Source organism: Heterodontus francisci, chromosome 42, assembly GCF_036365525.1.
Source record: "Heterodontus francisci isolate sHetFra1 chromosome 42, sHetFra1.hap1, whole genome shotgun sequence".
Lineage (NCBI taxonomy): Eukaryota > Metazoa > Chordata > Chondrichthyes > Heterodontiformes > Heterodontidae > Heterodontus > Heterodontus francisci.
Window position 1 is genome coordinate 22,570,531 of NC_090412.1, and position 20,081 is coordinate 22,590,611.

A 20,081-nucleotide genomic window follows, 5' to 3' on the forward strand; every position below is an offset into this window, starting at 1 on the left:
CCTGAGATGTGCCAACCTAAAGCAATCTTGCTGCGCTGGCTAGGTGACTCCTTCCTGCCCATCCCATAACCTGCTGGCCTTTGACCCTGGCTGCACCAGTCCCTGGTCCCTCAATGACTCATTCCCTGTTACAGACAGACGTGGGCCTCATAAACATGTTTAAATGAGAAATGTTATGACTGAGGATGTTGCTGTTTTTTTTTAAACTGGACTGTTTTGGAGCTTGCCCCTTACTTTTGTGGTTTTGGAGGCTTCTCAAAGGAAAATTGTAAGGATTTGTTTTGTATTTTTTAATGTCCCCAGTGTCTTTAATTTTCACTCCAGGTATTATTTGATTCTCTGGTTGGCCTCCATTTGTGTTTTTATCCCATCAATCCTTTCTTCTCTATTGCTGACCTCTGCTGGGTTTGACATGGCACCTTAGAGGACATCCCTCTGGGACTTTGAACACACTACATAATGGAATAAGAGTCTGGGAGAGATGAGCCACTGACATATTTGCTACACCTGTCACTGCCCTATGATCAGCGCCTGAATATGTCAGAGGAATACCTCATCCTGAAATGTGGGTGTCGCTGGAAAGGCTAACATTTACTGTCCATCCCCAGTTGCCCTTGAAAAGGTTGTGATGGCCTGCCATCTTCTACAACTGCTGCAGTCCATGTGGTGAAGGTACTGTTAGGCAGGGAGTTCCAGGAGTTTGACCCAGTGACATGAAGGAACAACAATGTATGTCCAAGTCAGGATGGTGTGTGACTTGAAGGGGATCCTGGCAGTGATGGTGACGGCGTTCCCATTGAGAGTTTGGGAAATGCTGTCAAAGAAGCCTTGGCCAGTTGGTGCAGTGCATTCTCTGGATAATATACAAAGCAGCTAGTGTGCTGAATATGGAGGCAGTGAATGTTTAGGTTGGTAGGTGGGGTGCTGATCAAGTGGGCTGCTTTGTCCTGGAAGATGTCGAGCATCTTGAGTGTTCTTGGAGCTGCACCCATCCAGGCAAGTGGGGAGTATTCCATCACACTCCTGACTCGTGTTGGTGGACAGGCTTTGGGGAGTCAGCAGCTGAGTTATTCACTGCAGAATTCCCAGCCTCTGACCTGCTCTTGTAGCCAAAGTATTTATGTAGTTGGTCCTATTGAGTTTCTGGTCAATGGTGACCCCCAGGAGGTTGATGGGTGGGGGAATTCAGCAATTCCTTTTGAATGTCACGGGGAGGTGATGACACTCTCTTTTGTTGGAGATGGTCATTGCCTGGCACCTGTGTGACACAAATGTTACTTGCCACTTACCAGCCTAAGCCCGCATGTTGCCCTAGTTTTGCTGCATGTGGGCATGGACTGCTTCATTAGCAGAGGAGTTGTGAAGGGTGTTGAACACTCTTCAATGATCAGCGAACATCCCCACTTCTGACCTTATGATGGAGGGAAGGTCATTGATAAAGCAGCTGAAGATGGTTGGGCCTAGGACACTACCCTGAGGAACTCCTGTAGTGATGTCCTGGGACTGAGATGATTGACCTCCAACAACCACAACCATCTTCCTTTGTGCTGGGTATGAATCCAACCAATGGAGAATTTTCCCCCCGATTCCAGTTTTGCTAGGGCTCCTTAATGCCATACTCGGTCAAATGCTGCCTTGATATCAAGGGCAATCACTCTCACCTTACTCTGGAATTCAGCTCTTTTGTCCGAGGCTGTAATGGGGTCAGGAGCTGAGTGGTCCTGGTGGAATTTAAGTGAGCATCAGTGAGCAAGTTATTGCTGAGTAAATGCCGCTTGGTAGGACTGTTGATGACACCTTCCATCACTTCGCTGATAATTGGGAATAGGTTGTTGGAACGGTAAATGACAGGTTTGGATTTGTCCTGCTTTTTGGGACAGGGCAGACCTGGGCAAATTTCCACATTGCCGGGTAGATGCCAGTGTTATAGCTGTACTGGAACAGCTTGACTAGGGGTGCAGCTAGTTCTGGAGCACAAGTCTTCAGCACTTACAGCCGGGATGTTGTCAGGACCTGTGGCCTTTGCTGTGTGCAGTGCAATCGACCATTTATTGATGCCACAGTATTTGGCACAGCCTATGCCCTGTACAATGTGTGCGCGCTCGGGGGGAATTTTATGGGCTCTCGAAGAATGGCATTCGTGGCTGGCAGTGATTTAATTAGGGGTGAGCTGATATTTCGATTTCTTGATGGCGTGTTTTTAGCGTGAGATTAAGTCAGCGGTGTGTTAATGGCGTGTTGAGGTTCACCCTGTCCTGTGGTGGATTCCAGCTTTCCATACATTTGCATAGCATGAATACATTACCCCACAGTTCAAATTAAGTCCTACCTGCCACATTAAGTGGAATCTTGTGCCACCCGGTTCACATTCGTTTAAAGGTGGCATGCACCATTCGGCTTTCTGCAGTTGTATCTGAGATCAGAGGTTGTCTTCCTTGCACTGTTTGGCAGGAGGAAGGCCAACATTGGAATAGACGCTTGGCTCCAGGCTTGGGACCAGCAAGGGCGATTCTTTTGCGGTGATGGCATGAAGGCATTGGGGGTGGGGGGGGGGGTGGAGGGGTACAGACTGGGATAGCGGATGGCTGGAAGTGTGGGGAAGAGTGTGGTATAGCGTTCGGGGTGTGCACTAGGTGTTAATTGTTGGTGTTGGTGCTGATGGAGTGGTGAGTAAAGGAAAGTTGGAATTTGGTCCTTGGCTGGGAGAGAAAAAATAAAGGATGAGGCAGGGTGATAAATAAAAATGATTCAAGCTATAGTAATCTTAAATCTGTGCAAAGGAAAAAAGGTCAGCATCTACGCTTGCAATGCGGAATGTTTTATAGCCCTGCCACTAATGGTGCTTTGCAGAGTGTCAGCGGGATCTACCAATGGATGTCACATGATCGCACGTGACTCCCGGGCCCACCACTGAAACATAAATTTAAATTCCCACATGATTGCGTGGGAACCGGCAAAAACGGCAGAACAGGAAGCCCCGTCAACTTCCAGTTCCGCCCCAGAAACACTGCGAGATGCATAAAATACCGTCCTCAGTGTGTAACCACTAGGGAACAGTCCATATACACCCTGCATACACATCAGCCCAGTCCATATACATGGTGAGTAAATATCAGGGTAAGGACATTCAGGGTCAAATAGGACAGCAAGGTTACAAACAGATTGATTTAGCCTCAGATAGTGGCCAGGGAAGGGAAAGAGTTAGACTAGGGTACAGCAAAAACAACTTTTTAAAACTCTCCCATGGGATGTGGGCGTCGCTGGCAAAGCCAGCATTTATTGCCCATTCCTAATTGCCCTAGAGAAGGTGGTGGTGAGCCGCCTTCTTGAACCACCGAAGACCATGAGTGTTGTTAGGATGGGAGTTCCAGGTTTTTGACTCAGTAATGGCTAAAGACAAGACTGTAAAGGTTGCAGGATGAACTCTTCAACGTCAGTGGGGAGCCTCACTTACTGGAAATTCAGTTACGGGCCATGTGTGATTGGTCCCAAACTCACTCACAGCTTATTCTGAGTTTCTGATATCGCTGCTGCTGAGCAAGGGGCTCTGGTAGAAGTTCCAAGTCTGAAGATTACCCTTCGTATCACAATTACATGAGGCCAGACTGTTCAAGCTACCTCCAAAGGAGATGTATCCTTACATTGTGTACAGAACAAGACAAAATTCTCATTTACAACCTCATGCCAGTGATATTCTGGAAACTTTACCTCCACCTTCACCCTGTGAACTGTTTGCTCACAGACCTTTGAAAGTCAATGTTCTTCAAACCATGGTATCTGGCCCCATAATAAAAGCAAAATACTGCGGATGCTGGAAATCTGAAATAAAAACAAGGAATGCTGGAACCACTCAGAAGGTCTGGCAGCAGCTGTGGAAAGAGAAGCAGAGTTAACGTTTCAGGTCAGTGACCCTTTTTCGGAACTAGCAAATATTAGAAATGTCAAAGGTTATAAGCAAGTGAGGCGGGGGTGGGGCAAGAGATAACAAAGGAGAAGGTGTAGATTGGACAAGGCTACATAGCTGACCAAAAGGTCATGGAGCAAAGGCAAACAATATGTTAATGGTGTGTTGAAAGACAAAGCATTCGTACAGATAGGGTGTTAACGGACTGAAGATTGAACAGCAGCAAGTACAAACATGAAAAAAAAACAGTGGGTAAGCAAACTGACCAAAACTAAGATGAAATGAAATAAACACAAAAAAATGTGTAAAAAATGTAAAAAAGACAAAAAGAAAAAATAACTAAAAATAAAAGTAAAATGGGGGCCCGTCATGCTCTGAAATTATTTAACTCAATGTTCAGTCCGGCAGGCTGTAGTCTGCCTAATCGGAAAATGAGATGCTGTTCCTCGAGCTTGCGTTGATGTCCACTGGAACACCGCAGCAAGCCCAGGATAGAGATGTGAGCATGAGAGCAGGGGGGAATGTTGAAATGGCAAGCAACCGGAAGCTCAGGGTCCTGCTTGCAGACTGAGCGGAGGTGTTCCGCAAAGCGGTCACCCAGTCTGCGTTTGGTCTCTCCAATGTAGAGGGGACCACATTGTGCGCAGCGAATACAGTATACTACTTTGAAAGAAGTATAAGTAAGTCGCTGCTTCACCTGAAAGGAGTGTTTGGGGCCTGGGATAGTGAGGAGAGAGGAGGTAAATGGGCAGGTATTATACCTCCTGCGATTGCAGGGGAAGGTGCCATGGGATGGGGACGAGGTGGTGGGGGTAATGGAGGAGTGGACCAGGGTGTCACGGAGGGAACGATCCCTTCGGAATGCTGACAGGGGAAGGGAGGGGAAGATGCGTTTGGTAGTGGCATCACGCTGGAGGTGGCAGAAATGGCGGAGGATGATCCTTTGGATATGGAGGCTGATGGGGTGGAACGTGAGGACAAGAGGAACCCTATCACGGTTCTGGGAGGGAGGGGAAGGGGTGAGGGTAGAGGTGCGGGAAATGGGCCGGACACGGTTGAAGGCCCTGTCAACAACAGTGACGGGGAATCCTCGGTTGAGGAAAAAGGTCATCTGTACGAATGCTTTGTCTTTCATTAACATATTGTTTGCCTTTGCTCCATGACCTTTTGGTCAGCTATGTAGCCTTGTCCAATCTACACCTTCTCCTTTGTTATCTCTTGCCCCACCCCCGCCTCACTTGCTTATAACCTTTGACATTTCTAATATTTGCTAGTTCCGAAGAAGGGTCACTGACCTGAAACGTTAACTCTGCTTCTCTTTCCACAGATGCTGCCAGACTTGCTGAGTGGTTCCAGCATTTCTTGTTTTTGTATCTGGCTCCATCTAGTGTTCCAATATTCAAATGCTCTTTGCCACTTGAGAAAACTTGTCTTTTGTACAGAGTCTCCCTGCATCACTTTGTTCTTGCCAAAAATAAAGATGGGGGAACAGAAAAGTTTAGTGAGCTGCACGTTTCACTTCACTGCACTGTTTTACTGAACTATTAAATGAAATAGGCTTAAAGGAAGTTGAATTTAGTAACTGCAACAAATTGCATTTGCATAGTGCCTTTAAAGTAGCAAAACATCCCAAGGTGCTTCATGAGCGTTATCAAATAAGGACAGCTGACCAAAAGCTTGGGCAAAGAAGTAGATTTTAAAGAGCCTCGAAAAGGAGGAGAGGTAGCGAGGCTTTAGGGAGGGAATTCCGAAGCCTAGGGCCTAGGCAGTTAAATGCCACCAATGGAGGGGAAAGAAGTCGGGGATGCTCAAGAGGTCAGAATTAGAGGAGCACAGATATTTTGGAGGGTTTTAAGGCTGGAGGAGATTACAGAGATAGGGAGGGGCGAGACCATGGAGGGATTTGAAAACAAGGATGAGAATTTTAAAACCAAGATGGGCGGCACAGTGGCGCAGTGGTTAGCACCGCAGCCTCACAGCTCCAGCGACCCGGGTTCAATTCTGGGTACTGCCTGTGTGGAGTTTGCAAGTTCTCCCTGTGTCTGCGTGGGTTTCCTCCGGGTGCTCCGGTTTCCTCCCACATGCCAAAGACTTGCAGGTTGTTAGGTTAATTGGCCATTATAAATTGCCCCTAGTATAGGTAGGTGGTAGGGAAATATAGGGACAGGTGGGGATGTGGTAGGAATATGGGATTAGTGTAGGATTAGTATAGATGGGTGGTTGATGGTCGGCACAGACTCGGTGGGCCGAAGGGCCTGTTTCAGTGCTGTATCTCTAAACTAAACTAAAGATGTTGCTTGACCGGGAGTCAATGTAAGTCAGCGAGCACAGGGATGACATGTGAACGGGACTTGGTGCAAGTTAAGACACAGTTTTGGATGACCTCAAGTTTACAGAGAGTAGAATGTGGGAGACCAACCAGGAGTGCATTGGAATAGTCAAGTCTAGAGATAACAAAGGCATGAATGAGGGTTTCAGCAGCAGATGAGCAGAGACAGGACAAAGACAGGCAATGTTACTGCCTCAATCACTAACTCTAATGGTACATTCCACAGCCTCACATCCCTCTATATTAAAACAGTTTCTCCTGCTCTCTGCCCTAAATCTCTTACACTTAATCTTGTTCATCCGTGTTCTCAACTCTTCAGTCACTGCAAGCAATCTGCTCCAACAGATCCTTTCATTATTGTAAATCCCTCTATCAAAACAGCCTGTAACTTCCTAATAATGATTGCTTATCGAGTCTGTGCATTTGTATTTCTACAGACAAGGCAGCATCCCGGTGAACCTGCTCTGGATCTTCTCTAAAGCTTCAAAATTCCTTCCTAAGTGCGCAGCTCAAAGCTGCAAAAAAAAACATCTAGTGTTCCAAAAGTAAAATTCTCATCACTACTCGTTTCCATTGAAAACTGGTTCTGGTGCTTGTTTTCAGTGAAAGCTTGTACCGTTATTCAGAGTCTTTCTTTACCTCTTTCCTACAGCCAGAAATAATGCTGTTGGCACAGAAAAGTTAAGTGAGACTGGAACTTCTTCCTTCTACCTGCTCTCCTTTTCGTTGTTATTTTTATGGTAAATTTGCCACTTCCATTTCTTCCCTTTCTACTTGTTCTTTCTGATTACTATAATTTTTCCCTGCGGCTTTCCTTCCAAGCTTGAAAGTTTTGTTACTTCCCTATTTCTCCAGAGATGAGGAGAATTTTTTTTGGTAGTGTGTCTTTGGAATTCTCTTCCTCAAAAGGCGGTGGAAGCAGAGTCTTTAAATATTTTTAAGGCAGAGGTAGATAGATTCTTGATAAGCAAGGGGGTGAAAGGTTATCAAGGGTAGGTGGGAATGTGGATTTGAGGTTACAATCAGATCAGCCATGATCTTATTGATTGGCGGAGTAGGCTCCAGGGGCCGAGTGGCCTACTCCTAATTCATATGTTTGTATTTATTGGTTTTGTCATTCATTAGCTCCCTTCCTGTGGAATAACGTTTGTCCTTGTTGGAACTGGTGCCAATGCTTCATAAATGGAAAACTGACGCCACTCCTTTGATTGTCCTATCATTCTCTATAATCCAGGGAAGTCCTGCACCTGAACCCGCTTCATAATCTCCTGAATTCCTTTTTCAGGACTTCAGGTCTTTTCTTTCCTGTATCATTGGCTCCCATGTGGAACCTGATGACTGTCTAGCCTTCCTCTCCTTCCATGATCTTCAGTCTTTCCAAAATGCTCCTTCCCCTAACACCAGGGAGGAAACAAAGCATCCTTTTGTTATTGATTAAATCTTTCAAAAATCAGCTGAATAATTATCTGGCTGAGAATGGCGAGAGAGTTATAGGAATAGATCAGACTCTGGTAATCAATCTACAGGATCATTGGCTCCTTGGCTGCTCGGGGTTGAGCAAATGGCTCAATAACTCAGCATGAAAATTTCTTTGATTATCTTTGGGCATCAGAGAACATTAATGTTCTTCCTCAGGATATTAAGTGGATGGTCTAAAATCCAGAAGAGGGTGGATTGTATATGGTCTTATGTGGGAAACTGAGATTCAGAGGATATTTGAGTGCAAATTCCCTTTGGCAAGCTCAATGCAGAAAGTAACATAAATTACGGTGTGATTTGTGCATCAATGCCATCTTGGGCCATTCCATAATAAATCTGGTAGTTTTTGACGGCAAAAAATAAGAACCTACCGGAATGTTGTAAAAATCAACTGGTTGACTGACTAATGCCCTTCGCTGACTGGACTGATGACCCAGTCTGGACCAAATGTGACTTCAGTTCTACAACTAAGTAGTTGATGCTTGAAGTGCTATGAAGTGGCCGAGCAAGCTAATCCGCCAGTCAGTAATGACAACTGGAGGCCCATCACCATCTGGGGTTGGAAAATTAATCGAGGCCTTGCCAGCGACAGCCATGTTCTGAGAACAAATTTTTTTTTTAAACTGGCGAGGCCAGAGCTAAAAATAATACAAAGAAAAACAAATGTGTTTTGTATCAGTGGAATCGAGGAGACTTTTAAAGTTGGTTGTGTATAAGTTGTTTGCCTGCCCATTTGAGTTACAACACACTTTAGAAATATACTTTCTATTTATTAGTTTTTCACTGTTGGAGGCTTCCTCTTCCTGTGCTGAGTTTGCTGATAAGAACCTTCCACTTTGTTCCTGTCCCTTGGTAAAATTAGGAATTGGCCTAACAAACTGTTTCCTTGATCCATTGTCCAATCTTGGTGCCAGCTCAAACCTTCACAGGAATGCTGGGCTGCATTGTTCCTCGCCTTTTGACATTTCCCACGTAGACTGGGAGGGTTTGGAAGTTTTTTTTTCTCCTTCTTTGTTTGAGATTTTCACAGAGCAACAAAAAAAAAAGGCAGTTTGCAGAAATCCATCAGTCATTTCTGCTACATTCAGCAGGGAAAGAATCAATTTCTTGAACAGAGAGAAAAATGACATTCCGATTCCTGGTCATTTTCTTATGTCTGAGACTGGTCTGCTTGATGAAACGTTTGGAGAATCCTGATTATGCAGACAGTGGTCACATGGATTTCTTCAGAGATGAGGCTGAATTGGACAGGCATCGAGGGACTGATCCTGTCCAACACTTTGAGAATGTTGAGGGCCGTGCTGACACTGAGCTGGATGGCTGGGGCTATGAGGTGGTCCAAGGAACCAACATGCCATTCTCCTATGTGCGAACTACTGATTCTTCCAAGAGGCTAACACAGACTGTGGTTACCAGTGCACAAGCACCCTTAAAACCTCCATCAGGAAGGCAAGTGAAACAAAAGAAATATCCTTCAATGTAGTGCATTCCTAACGACCTTTGTAAGAGATTCTTGCAGAATAGAATTGTGTTTAACAAAGTTCTCTTAATATTGAACGACTGGCTGCCAATCCAATTCAGGGAGTTCAGCATGAGTGAACAATCCTCAGACTAGCCACAGAGGTTAGCAATGTGGTAATGGGGCAAAATGCCTGCAGGTTCTTAAATTGTGAAAATGCTAGCCATTTCCATCACTGATCACTTGCTCGGTGTGAGACTGTGCCATATGGATCAGAAAGGGCACAGGGTTCGATGCTTTGTCTGGGCTGAGTTAGCTCTCAGATGGGGTGGCAATTGCGATGCTTAAATCGGCTAAGATCCCTGCCCCAGACTGTTGTACATTGAGTCCTGTTGGAGTGTGTGTGTCCACATGCGTGTATATGTGTGTGCATGCATGTGCGCACGTCTGTATGTGTATATATGTGTGTGTTTGCACGTGTATATATGTGTGTGTGTGCACGTGTATATATTTGTGTGAGAATGTCTGTGTGTGTATATGACAGTGTGTGTTTTTATGACTGCGGGTATGTGCGTTCATGTGCATGTTGAGCCCAAGGACAGCACTGAGCTAGGCTGTGGTACCTGTCATCACTGTGACTCACTAACAAGCCTCTCACATGAAGAATCCGCGTCAGTAGGTCGCTGGTTCCAGTAAGAACTGAACCCAGGGTCTTCACAGGAGATAAATCTTGGGGGGAGAGCGAGTGCTCCCGTCTCCTGTAACGTTTTAAAGGGACAGCACAGGCATGTCTCACAACAGTTTCGTTCACCGTAGCGGAAAGTATAACTTTGCACGAGACTGGGGACCTCCAGATATGCAGTGATCCCCAAACACACATGACTTTTTCAGGGGTTGGGTGTTGCTGAATCACCTTCCAGACTGCTCCAATCTACCAGCTCACATTAATCTTGAAGGAGAGACGCAGGCAGTTCCTATAGTTGGCAGTGTTTCCCTATGCCAGCATGGGAGGAGGCGGTGGCAGGAAATAGCAGTGGTGATCTTGACTGTCATTGGCATTGCCGATGATGCAAGTTGGCTACAAGTATCCTTGCAGCAGATGGTAAAGCTCTGTAACTGGCTTCAATCTGATCCTGAGCTTGTGAAGTCAGCTCCCCTCAGCGCAGTCAACATTTTCATCTCCTTTCCCATGGAACAGCAGCGAGTGGTTAGGATCATGGAATGCACTGCTTGTGTGTGTGGTGGAGGCAGGTTCAATCGTGCCTTTCAAAAGGGAGTTGGGTAAACCCCTGAAGAGAAAAAATTTGCAGGGGTACGGGGAAAGGGCAAGGGAGTGGGATTAGCTGAGTTGCTCTTGCAGAGAGCTGGCACAGACACGATGGGCCAAATGGCCACTTCCTGTACTTAAACCATTTTATAATTTTCAGAGTATGGCACAGTACAATTCTGCATTTCCAAAAGTAGGCAGAACTTTGCCAGTTGAGTGTGCAGATCGATGTGGCAGGTTTGAGCAACGCCAATCTGCTGCCCGCTAATTACCCTGGCAGGTCTTCTTTCATCTTTTAGCACATTAACTGCGAAATATTATGAATGGGGCACTTTAAAACCAACCTCCATCTTTAGTCTAAATGCTTCTGCTAACAGGACAGGACTCTGAAGCTTGCAGTGAGATACTAGGCTAGGCTGAAGGTTTGTACTTTGAGTTCCACCATTCAGATCTGTCCTTGTACAATTTTCCTGCTCTGCTGAACTTTTGTGACATCTTCAGATATAATCGGCTTTTTGAAGACAATTTGAGGTTGCGTTTGTCTCTCACCACACATGCCTCACTGGTTTCTCAGCAAATCACAGCAAAAAACAGAAAACCCCAAAAATCAGCAGTGAATAGACGCTGCGATAAAAAAAGACAAAAAAGTCTCTGCCCCTTCCTGCACTGAGCTTCTGTTTTCACCCACCATGGGTGGGTCCAGCAAGCAGCAAGATTCTGTCCTAGGCAGAGGGGAGATTTCCTTCACGTATTTACATCAATTTAAACTGATTTTACTATTTATAGGTTGCAATCTTTAGGCCGTTAGATTGCGTGCTCTATTAATTGCACAAGGAGCCACTGAAGGAGCTGTTTGCCCAATAGGAGTTGCCGACCCTCCAGGTTTTTCCTGATGCTTCCAGGAATGAAAGATTAACCTCCTGGACATTGATATGAGAAATATCATAGGGAAACTAAAAAATAAATCTTGCTTATTAGTTATAATAGTATTGGAGATTGGAAAAAGGCTGTTTGACCAGGCGGGGCGGTTGGAGGCCATGTGATGAAATCTCCAGGAATACGTCCAACCAGAGCTGCTGAACTGGCTGCTCAACTATTAGGTCCTGTTTTGCAAGTGTGGGACTGACCCTATTGGCTGGAACCAAACCAGAGAGTCAAGACAGGTCACCCTCACTGATGATCTTTGATGGGCCAAAGAGGAGTCATCAGAATGGCTTTGGTGAAATTGCTGGTACTTGTACCCCCTTCTCTTCAGATTTGTCTTTGGTCTGAACACTTTACCTCTGGGTTACTCAAATCCCATCCCAGTGTTGAAATCACCAGGTGAGGGGCAGACATACAACGTAAAACCTAACTAAACCCTCCAAAGCTTTGGAAATGGGAATAGAAAGAAGTCCTAAAAACCTATGTAAATCCACAGGGTCAAATAATGGGAACATTACGAGCTTTAGAGGCTACCAGGCAAGGGAAGCCTAGCATAGGCCTGTAAACAGACCTCAGTCACTGGAAGGAGATGGAAGACAGAACGAAAGAGAGGGAGTGATGCAAGGTTCAATGTTGAGAATACAAGTGCTGCAATTCACTGCCGCAGTTTGTTTGTGTAAAATGTTAAAAGAGTGAGTTGGGAACACCATGTCAAGGAATGTTCTCTGATACACCCAAAAACTCTGGCAGTTCACTCCACCCCTACTGCATCTCTCCTTTCCTGAAACCTCACTACACATCCCATCTCACAACCCACACTGTACGACATTCCATGAATCAGTTAAAAGTCATTCATTGTGTGAACCCAGCTGGATCGGTAGCTTTGGTGCAAGTGCCACCCTCATCCACTCTCAGATCAGCAGCTCATAAAAGTCAGACAAAATTGCGATACAGTGAGTTGGCATGAACTTGATGGGCCAAATGGCCTCTTTCTGTGTCGTAATGGCTCTATGACTTTAAGATGCAACTCCTGCAACAGGTTTAATGAAAAGTGTAAGGAAAGAATCTTTCCCCCTCCCAGGACCTCGCTAGGAAAAATAAAGGAATTTGTTTTTCTGAATAAAATTTCCTGTTTAGTTCCCTATCCTCCCCACACTGACTATTTTTTTGCACCTCTGTATATCTTGATGAATTACTGAGGTCTTCAGGAGAGAGCATTTTCCACCTTTTTGGACTATGTCTCACCACTAGACAGTTCCGGTTTAGATATAGTGTGGGTAACGTATAGGATAAATCCCCCAAAAAGCACTCGTAGCCGAGCTGCAGCACTAGTTAGATTCAGAGTGAGGATCTGCCTGTACAATTGCTGCACTATTATAACAATCTCATTTCTTGGAACTGTTCCCCTGAGCGAGATAGTGACAGTTGTTACATCATTGATTAGATTAGAGATACAGCACTGAAACAGGCCCTTCGGCCCACCGAGTCTGTGCCGAACATCAACCACCCATTTATACTAATCCTACACTAATCCCATATTCCTACCAAACATCCCCACCTGTCCCTATATTTCCCTACCACCTACCTATACTAGTGACAATTTATAATGGCCAATTTGCCTATCAACCTGCAAGTCTTTTGGCTTGTGGGAGGAAACCGGAGCACCCGGAGAAAACCCACGCAGACACAGGGAGAACTTGCAAACTCCACACAGGCAGTACCCGGAATCAAACCCTGGTCCCTGGAGCTGTGAGGCTGCGGTGCTAACCACTGCGCCACTGTGCCGCCCTCAATCATCTGACTAGTCTCATCAGTCATGTCAATATTGTCTCTGAATCGGATCAGAACTACTTCTACATTAGATTTCTTTGAACTTTCCCTGATTTGTATATCAGTGGGAGGCACCTCACACATCCCTTGTTGCGACAGCTCACTGTTCACACTCCCAAATGAGACAGTTTAGTTGCTATCTGTAAGAGATGACTCTGCAGTTAGTGCTAATGGAAATATATTTCACAGCTTCTGCTGTATCCGGGGTGAGAGGAATCCAAAGGCATTCAGCTGTCCTACATACTATACCTTATAACTAGCATGTAAGGCACTGAAATAGACTGTAAGTGTGCCTTTATCCTATGTTACACCCTATACCTGGTGAACAGGTCATAGATCTTAAAACGCATCACACTTAACAATAGATTAAACCCAGGGTTGCAACAGTGGAGCCTTTCTCCAATCTTTTTATAACTAATAAACAGAATTCTATGAATAAATGAAAAACACTCTTTTTAATGCTGCTATGATTGCTGCAGTGCCCTGGAGATTCATCTTTAATTCCTGGAGAGTCTATAACACAAGAACACAAGAAATAGGAGCAGGAGTAGACCATATGGCCCATCGAGCCTGCTCCGCCATTCAATACGATCTTGGCTGATCTTGGGATTCAACTCCATTTTCTCACCCGCTCGCCATATCTCTTGATTTCCTGAGAGACCAAAAATCTGTCTATCCCAGCCTTCAATGTATTCAATGATGGAGAATTTCAAAGATTCGCAACCATTGAGTGAAGTAATTTCTCCTCATCTCAGTCCTGAATGATTGATCCCTTATCCCGAGACTGTGCCCCCATACTTTAGATTCCCTGACCAGAAGCAACCTCTCAGTGTCTACCCTATCCAGCCCCTTTAGAATCTTAGATGTTTCAATGAGATCATCTCTCATCCTTCTAAATTCCAGAGAATACAGCACCAATTTACTTAGCCTCTCATCTTAGGACAACCCCACCCCCCCCCCACCACCGCCATCCCAGGGACCAATTTAGTGAACCTTCACTGTACTGCCTCCAATGCAAGTATATCCTTTCTTAAATGCGGAGACCAAAACTGCACACAGTACTCCAGATGTGGTCTCACCAAAACCAAGACTTCCTTATTCCTGTACTCCAATCCCTTTTCAATAAAGGCCAATGTGCCATTTGCCTTCCTAATTGCTTGCTTGTCCAGGACAATCCTGGAGAGTTGGCAACTTTAACTCTACTGTTTGCCTATGTAGTTTAACATTCTGCTGGATTGATTGATTGCTGTCTGCCATGCTTAGTCTCCTGAGACTCCTAGATCTCTTTTAAATTCATCCTTTGCTATTCAGCTCCATTCATGAATTACATCTGTTGTCCAATTTCTCTTCCTAAGTTCAGTATTTCATATGTGGCCATTTTAAATTTAACTTGCTGTTCACATGAAAATCTTTCCCAACTTGTTTTGCCTCCACAGAATCAGCTGCCCTCCTAGTTCTGCATCATCTTAAAAACTTGACTAGTTTGCCCGAGTGGCTGAATCCAGGCCATCAACGTAAATCCAAAACAGTAGCAGTCCCAATATCAATCCCTGACACAACCCACTCAGCAATTGCGCCCTCCGCCACCCCACCCCCCCACAAAATCGAGATATAACCCAATTAACCAGTACCCATTGTTTTCTATCCCTCAACAAATTTTTTATCCATTCCCAAGATTTATCCTAAATTTTCACAACTTTTGGGCTTAAGCCCTTTATGCAGGACGTTGATGAATACTTTTTGGAAGTCTAGGTACAAGAGGACTTTTCACAATCCACTTGGGAGATCAATTCCTCAAAATAAAAGTCAAGGACATTGGCTGAACAGGAAGGGCCCCTTTTAAATCCATGTTCACTCGATTATCCTTAAATCTACTCTTGATGATCAATTCCACTACTTTGCGTGGGTTGTAGCAAGACGAATAGACTTGTAAATAGCTGTATCTGTTTGGTCACTGTCTTTGACTGTCCAGTTTTGCCATACCTTCCTAGTATTCATCAACGCCCTTGTGACTGCCATCAGCTGCTACACAAGTCACATCCTTGTCTCTTTTGTACTCAGATTTGTATAACATTTTATATAAATCATTAATTCTTCTTATTTTATCAACTCTTAGTCATCCCTTGGGAACACCAGGAGAAATCAGTCTTTGAAAATATCACCTATTGTATCCTCATCCTCTGTTCTGCAGCTTTTAGAATCTCAGCTTCTCTCCGATGACTGTTAAAATACTTAAAAACTTACCGTTTTGTTTACTGATTGTAGTATTTAAATATTCGTCATTATTGATTAAAAAGGTACAGAGGACAGCCATTTTCATAAATATACCCAGGATTTGTAGTCATGAAACTTCTTTTCCTCCTCTTGTTTAAGGAATTGGTGTGCATTTGTGAAATCCAGATTGTCCACTGCTGTGGTTTCATGTGGAGTAGAACAGTTCGTCCGAAGGTCGGTGGAGCCTTGTTTGAATGGGATGGTTAACTGCCAAAACGTCGGGTAAGTAGCAATCGAGATATCACACTGTACGCAGCAAATCTGTTACTAGACACTGTAGAGAAAACAGTCTATTTGATCTCTCAAGGAATTGCATTGAACAAGACTTCTAGCTGGAAATTATCAAATCGGGAGGGTGGGCTGTTCCAGAAGTTGAAAATGATGAGAATCTTGAAAGCAGTTCCTTGTGGCACAGGAGTCAGTGGAAGTCAGCAATGATCTATCTATTGAAGTTTGTGCGAGAGAGGACCTGGGCTGTAGAGTTCTGGATCAGATGAACTTTGTGAAGGGTGGAGGGTAGAGGACACATTTAAGAAATGGTGGTGGAATGATTGAGGGTTTCAGCAGTTTAGGGGCAGAGGTACAGGCCCCATTGTTTGGAAGGTAGTTTCAGTGACACAGCAGAAATAGGGTTGAAAGTGCAACTTAAGGCTGATTATAATATGGCTGTGCACCAATGAATCCATCAGGCAGCCAGGAAGGTTGATGGAGTGGGGGTCAGAGGTGTGTAGGACCTAGTGAGAACCAAACAAGGTGGTTTCCATTTTGTCCATGTTGAACTTGAGTACTATTGACTCATTCAGGACTTGTTAGTACTGCAAGCGAAAGGTAGAAGTTGATGTTATTGGAATCTGACTCCATGCTTGTGGACAATGCAGCCATTGCATTGCATGAAGATGATGCATCAAGGGTGATGTCCTGGGGCACTCTAGAGATGACTTTACAAATAAGTGAGGAGAAAACACTTGAAGAATGTACTGGGACAGGTTGTAGGAGAACCATGAAATAGTGATGCTTCAGAGAAAAATGAGGAAGAGACAGAGAAGTTGAGGAGGGATATAAGTCATGATTGCAGTGACAAAGGATGCCATTGGTGACTTTGACCACAATGCTTTTGATGTTGTGGCCTCTTTGGAAGGACCTGAATATGGAGTTGTGAACTTGACAACAACATAATGGGGTGGCAGTGATGTGGTCAAGGACCTTGGGGACAAAGGGTCTGCTACAGTAGAGATGTCAAAAGATGTTTTTCTCCAGGAGCACAATATTGCACACAGTTTTCATAGTGGAAGGTACAACATCTGCAGATAGGGAGATAGTTTTAGAGATACAGCACTGAAACAGGCCTTTCGGCCCACCGAGTCTGTGCCGACCATCAACCACCCATTTATACTAATCCTACACTAATCCCATATTCCTACCACATCCCCACCTGTCCCTATATTTTCCCTACCACCTGCCTATACTAGGGGCAATTTCTAATGGCCAATTTACCTATCAACCTGCAAGTCTTTGGCATGTGGGAGGAAACCGGAGCACCCGGATGAAACCCACGCAGACATAGGGAGAACTTACAAACTCCACACAGGCAGTACCCGGAATTGAACCCGGGTCACTGGAGCTGTGAGGCTGCGGTGCTAACCACTGCGTCACTGTGCCGCCTGAGATTGGCAATGTTGGCAAGTGTTGGGTTAATATGGGGAAGTTTGGTGTTCAGGAGCTGAGCTGGAAGAGGATTGAGAGAGTAGGTGATGGGCTTTCTGGAAGGAATTGAGTCAAATGAGGACTGGGTGAAGTGGGGAGATAGAGAAGAAGCCGTGTGTGTGTGTGTGTAGTGGGACGGAGGGGGTTTGGGAATGAAGAGATGGGAGTAACTGAGCAGATGATCTTGGTTTTTAAGTGAGGTGCTCATATTTAAAATCAGATGTAAAGGTAGAGTGGGGAAAGGAAAATGTTCACGATCAGTGATGGCAAAGAAGAGTATAGAATTAATCTTCTCTTTAAGGATGCCTGGAGTTATTGGATAATTTTACTTCTACTGTACTTGAGAGGGTCGAGGCAGATCTATCAATGGATATCCAGGATAGCTGTTTGTGATGTGCTCTTTCGTTTACAGGTTTAAGACTTGAGTCTATTTGGATGGCTGGTTTCCCCAGGGGACTGGCAGGGGTGGGAGACAAGGCAATGTCAAGCATATTGGTGAAGATGTCCACGCAGGTAGTGGACTAAGAGTTTGTAGCCTCAGAAGATGCTGTTGAAAGAGTTGGAGATTGTGTTTATCAGGGTGAAGGGTGTGGAGAAAGGCAAGGGTGTGTGTTTAATAAGAGTTTGGAAATCTGCATTTGACTTCATCCCACCGTTTAACAAGAATTTTCCAGCCAATGTTCAATCTCAGTTCATTTGCCCCTTCTGAAACCTTTGCTGATATTAACCAAAAGCCTATTAACCTCAGCAGACCTTGCAGTTTCCAGGCAGATATTTTGATGTATTGGAGTCTCTGAATAGCATCATAGGCATGGGCTGATTTCTTGCCTCTTCAACAACCCAGCTCTCTCTGGGTAAACCTCCCCAGAGGAAAAGGCTCATTAGGTTGTGGAACATTATTGAAAGCTGCTTCTTCATTGGAGAATTGCTCATGTATGAGCAGCTCTGTGAAGCACCCAGTGATGCCATCTCCTTGTGTAGTTAGGGAAATGACCTTATGTGACAATGGAAGTTAGAATCAGGAATTCCGGTGTCTATATTCTTGCAGAAGGATCTTATTCTGGGGGCTAAAACAGCGTCAGATAGGTAAGGAATGAACTTGTTATGAATGTTTATAAGAGCAAAAAGATATTCCATGTATTTCAGAACAGTTTGAGTTCAATCACATTTATATCTTCTTCACTTATCTCATTCCATGTTTTCCTTTCCTATCTTTCTCATGATCTCTCCTTTCAGGAACATGAACTTGAGGTCATCCTAAACTGCTGCCCATATTCTAACTCGTACCAAATTCTGATCACCCATCACCCCTGTGCTCACTGACCCACACTAGCTCCTGGTTTGCCAATGCCTCAGTTTTAAAATTCTCATCCTCGTTTCCAAATCCCTCAATACCCTCACTCTTCCCTATCTCTGTAAGCTCCTCCAGCCCAACAAGGTTTTAGGATCTCTGAACTCATCAAATTCTGCCTTCTTGAGCATCCCCAATTTTAATCACTCCACCATTGGGAACTGTGCCCTCAGCTGCCTAGGACTTAAGCTCTGGAATTCCCTCCCTAAACCCCTCTAACTCTCTCTCCTTTAAGACACTCCTTAAAACCTACCTCTTTGACCAAGCTTTTGGTCGTTTGCCCGAATGTCTCCCTATGTCTATCACGGTCAAATTTTGTTTGATAATGCGCTTCTGAAGTGCCTCGGGGTATTTTACTATGTTAAAGATGCTATACAAATGCAAGTTGTTGTTGTTCAGGTACCAACTGGCTCTTAGACCCATATACAAGGTGAAGCAGATGATTGTGACCTCCCTGGACTGGAAATGCTGCCCTGGACATACAGGATCCAATTGTGAGAACACAGGTAAGCAGCAGTGAGGGGCTTCCCAAGTGCAGTGCTAATGGCATCTGATGGAGTTCAACATCTGGCATCAGCACCCAGGGTTGTGGGGGGAGCGCACAAAATTCGTCATTTGTGGCCAACTGTGATAGATGGGAGATGGGATGGGTGTAATATTCAGTGATTGTGAAGAGGTGAAATGGCTGAGATGCAACAGATGCATTGTTTAGAGTAGATATGACAAGGAGAGTAGGTTCATGACACAGCCTGAGAGACACTTGGGCTGCCAAACTGGACTCTAACGCCCCTGGTACCAGCACTGAGGAGCTCCGAAGACCTAAGATGGCACGACACTTGCAGCACAGCCTGCACAATGTCACAAGCTGTGAAATGCGTTCATGTGGGTGTTCCATGTGATTGCAGGAAGTGTCAGAAGAGATCCAATCATGGTATCAGTCAGCCTTTCCAGCTGATTTCACGGACGTTTCAGAAACTTGCTCTGTGCAAGTGCCCTGAGTGCCTGTGCAAATCACTCTCAGCTAAACAGGCATCTGGCAGCATCAGGGAACCTACATTAGCGTTATTTAAAGGGCCAGTCACCAACTTCAGATGAGGTGCTTTTGACCTACTTCTGCTCAGGCAAAGTTAGTGGAGGTCACTGTGGATTGTGTTTGGAGGGGGTCTGGAGAGCTGCTGTTTCCATTCAGGGAGGCAACAGGATTTGGTGACCCATCTCCGCACGAGGTATGAGGGGCTGTGGTTACAGTGCCTCTGGATCTGAGAAGTGGAACGAAGGCTGCAGAAATGGAGGAGGAGGAGGAGGAGGCAGGCTCTGCACAGAAAGCCCTACCCAGCAAGAGCACATCTCCTCGCTCCAGCTCACCTGGAGCAATGCCTGAGGCAACTCAGATTCAACAAGGTGGTGGTAAAGGACAGTGCCACCTCCTTGACCCGGACTTGGAGACTTGCATCAGGGTGAGGATGGCGCTGCCAGTGGCCGTAAAGAATACAGTGGCATTGAACATCTATACACACAAATCTTTGCAGGCAGGAGCGGGAATCATCTCCATCTCCCAGT

General features: G+C 45.1%; 1 protein-coding gene across 2 annotated transcripts in view; it reads left to right on the forward strand.

Moving 5' to 3' along the window:
* The first annotated feature begins 8,695 nt into the window (after positions 1–8,695).
* mmrn2a (multimerin 2a) overlaps positions 8,696–20,081 on the forward strand; it is a 44,485-nt gene continuing 33,099 nt past the window's right edge. For both annotated transcript variants that reach the window (XM_068020206.1, XM_068020207.1), the window contains exons 1-3: positions 8,696–9,161; positions 15,566–15,688; positions 18,921–19,027. In XM_068020206.1, the coding sequence (XP_067876307.1) occupies positions 8,836–9,161; positions 15,566–15,688; positions 18,921–19,027 (556 nt within the window). In that variant the 5' untranslated portion in view covers positions 8,696–8,835. The remainder of the gene's footprint in view (positions 9,162–15,565; positions 15,689–18,920; positions 19,028–20,081) is intronic.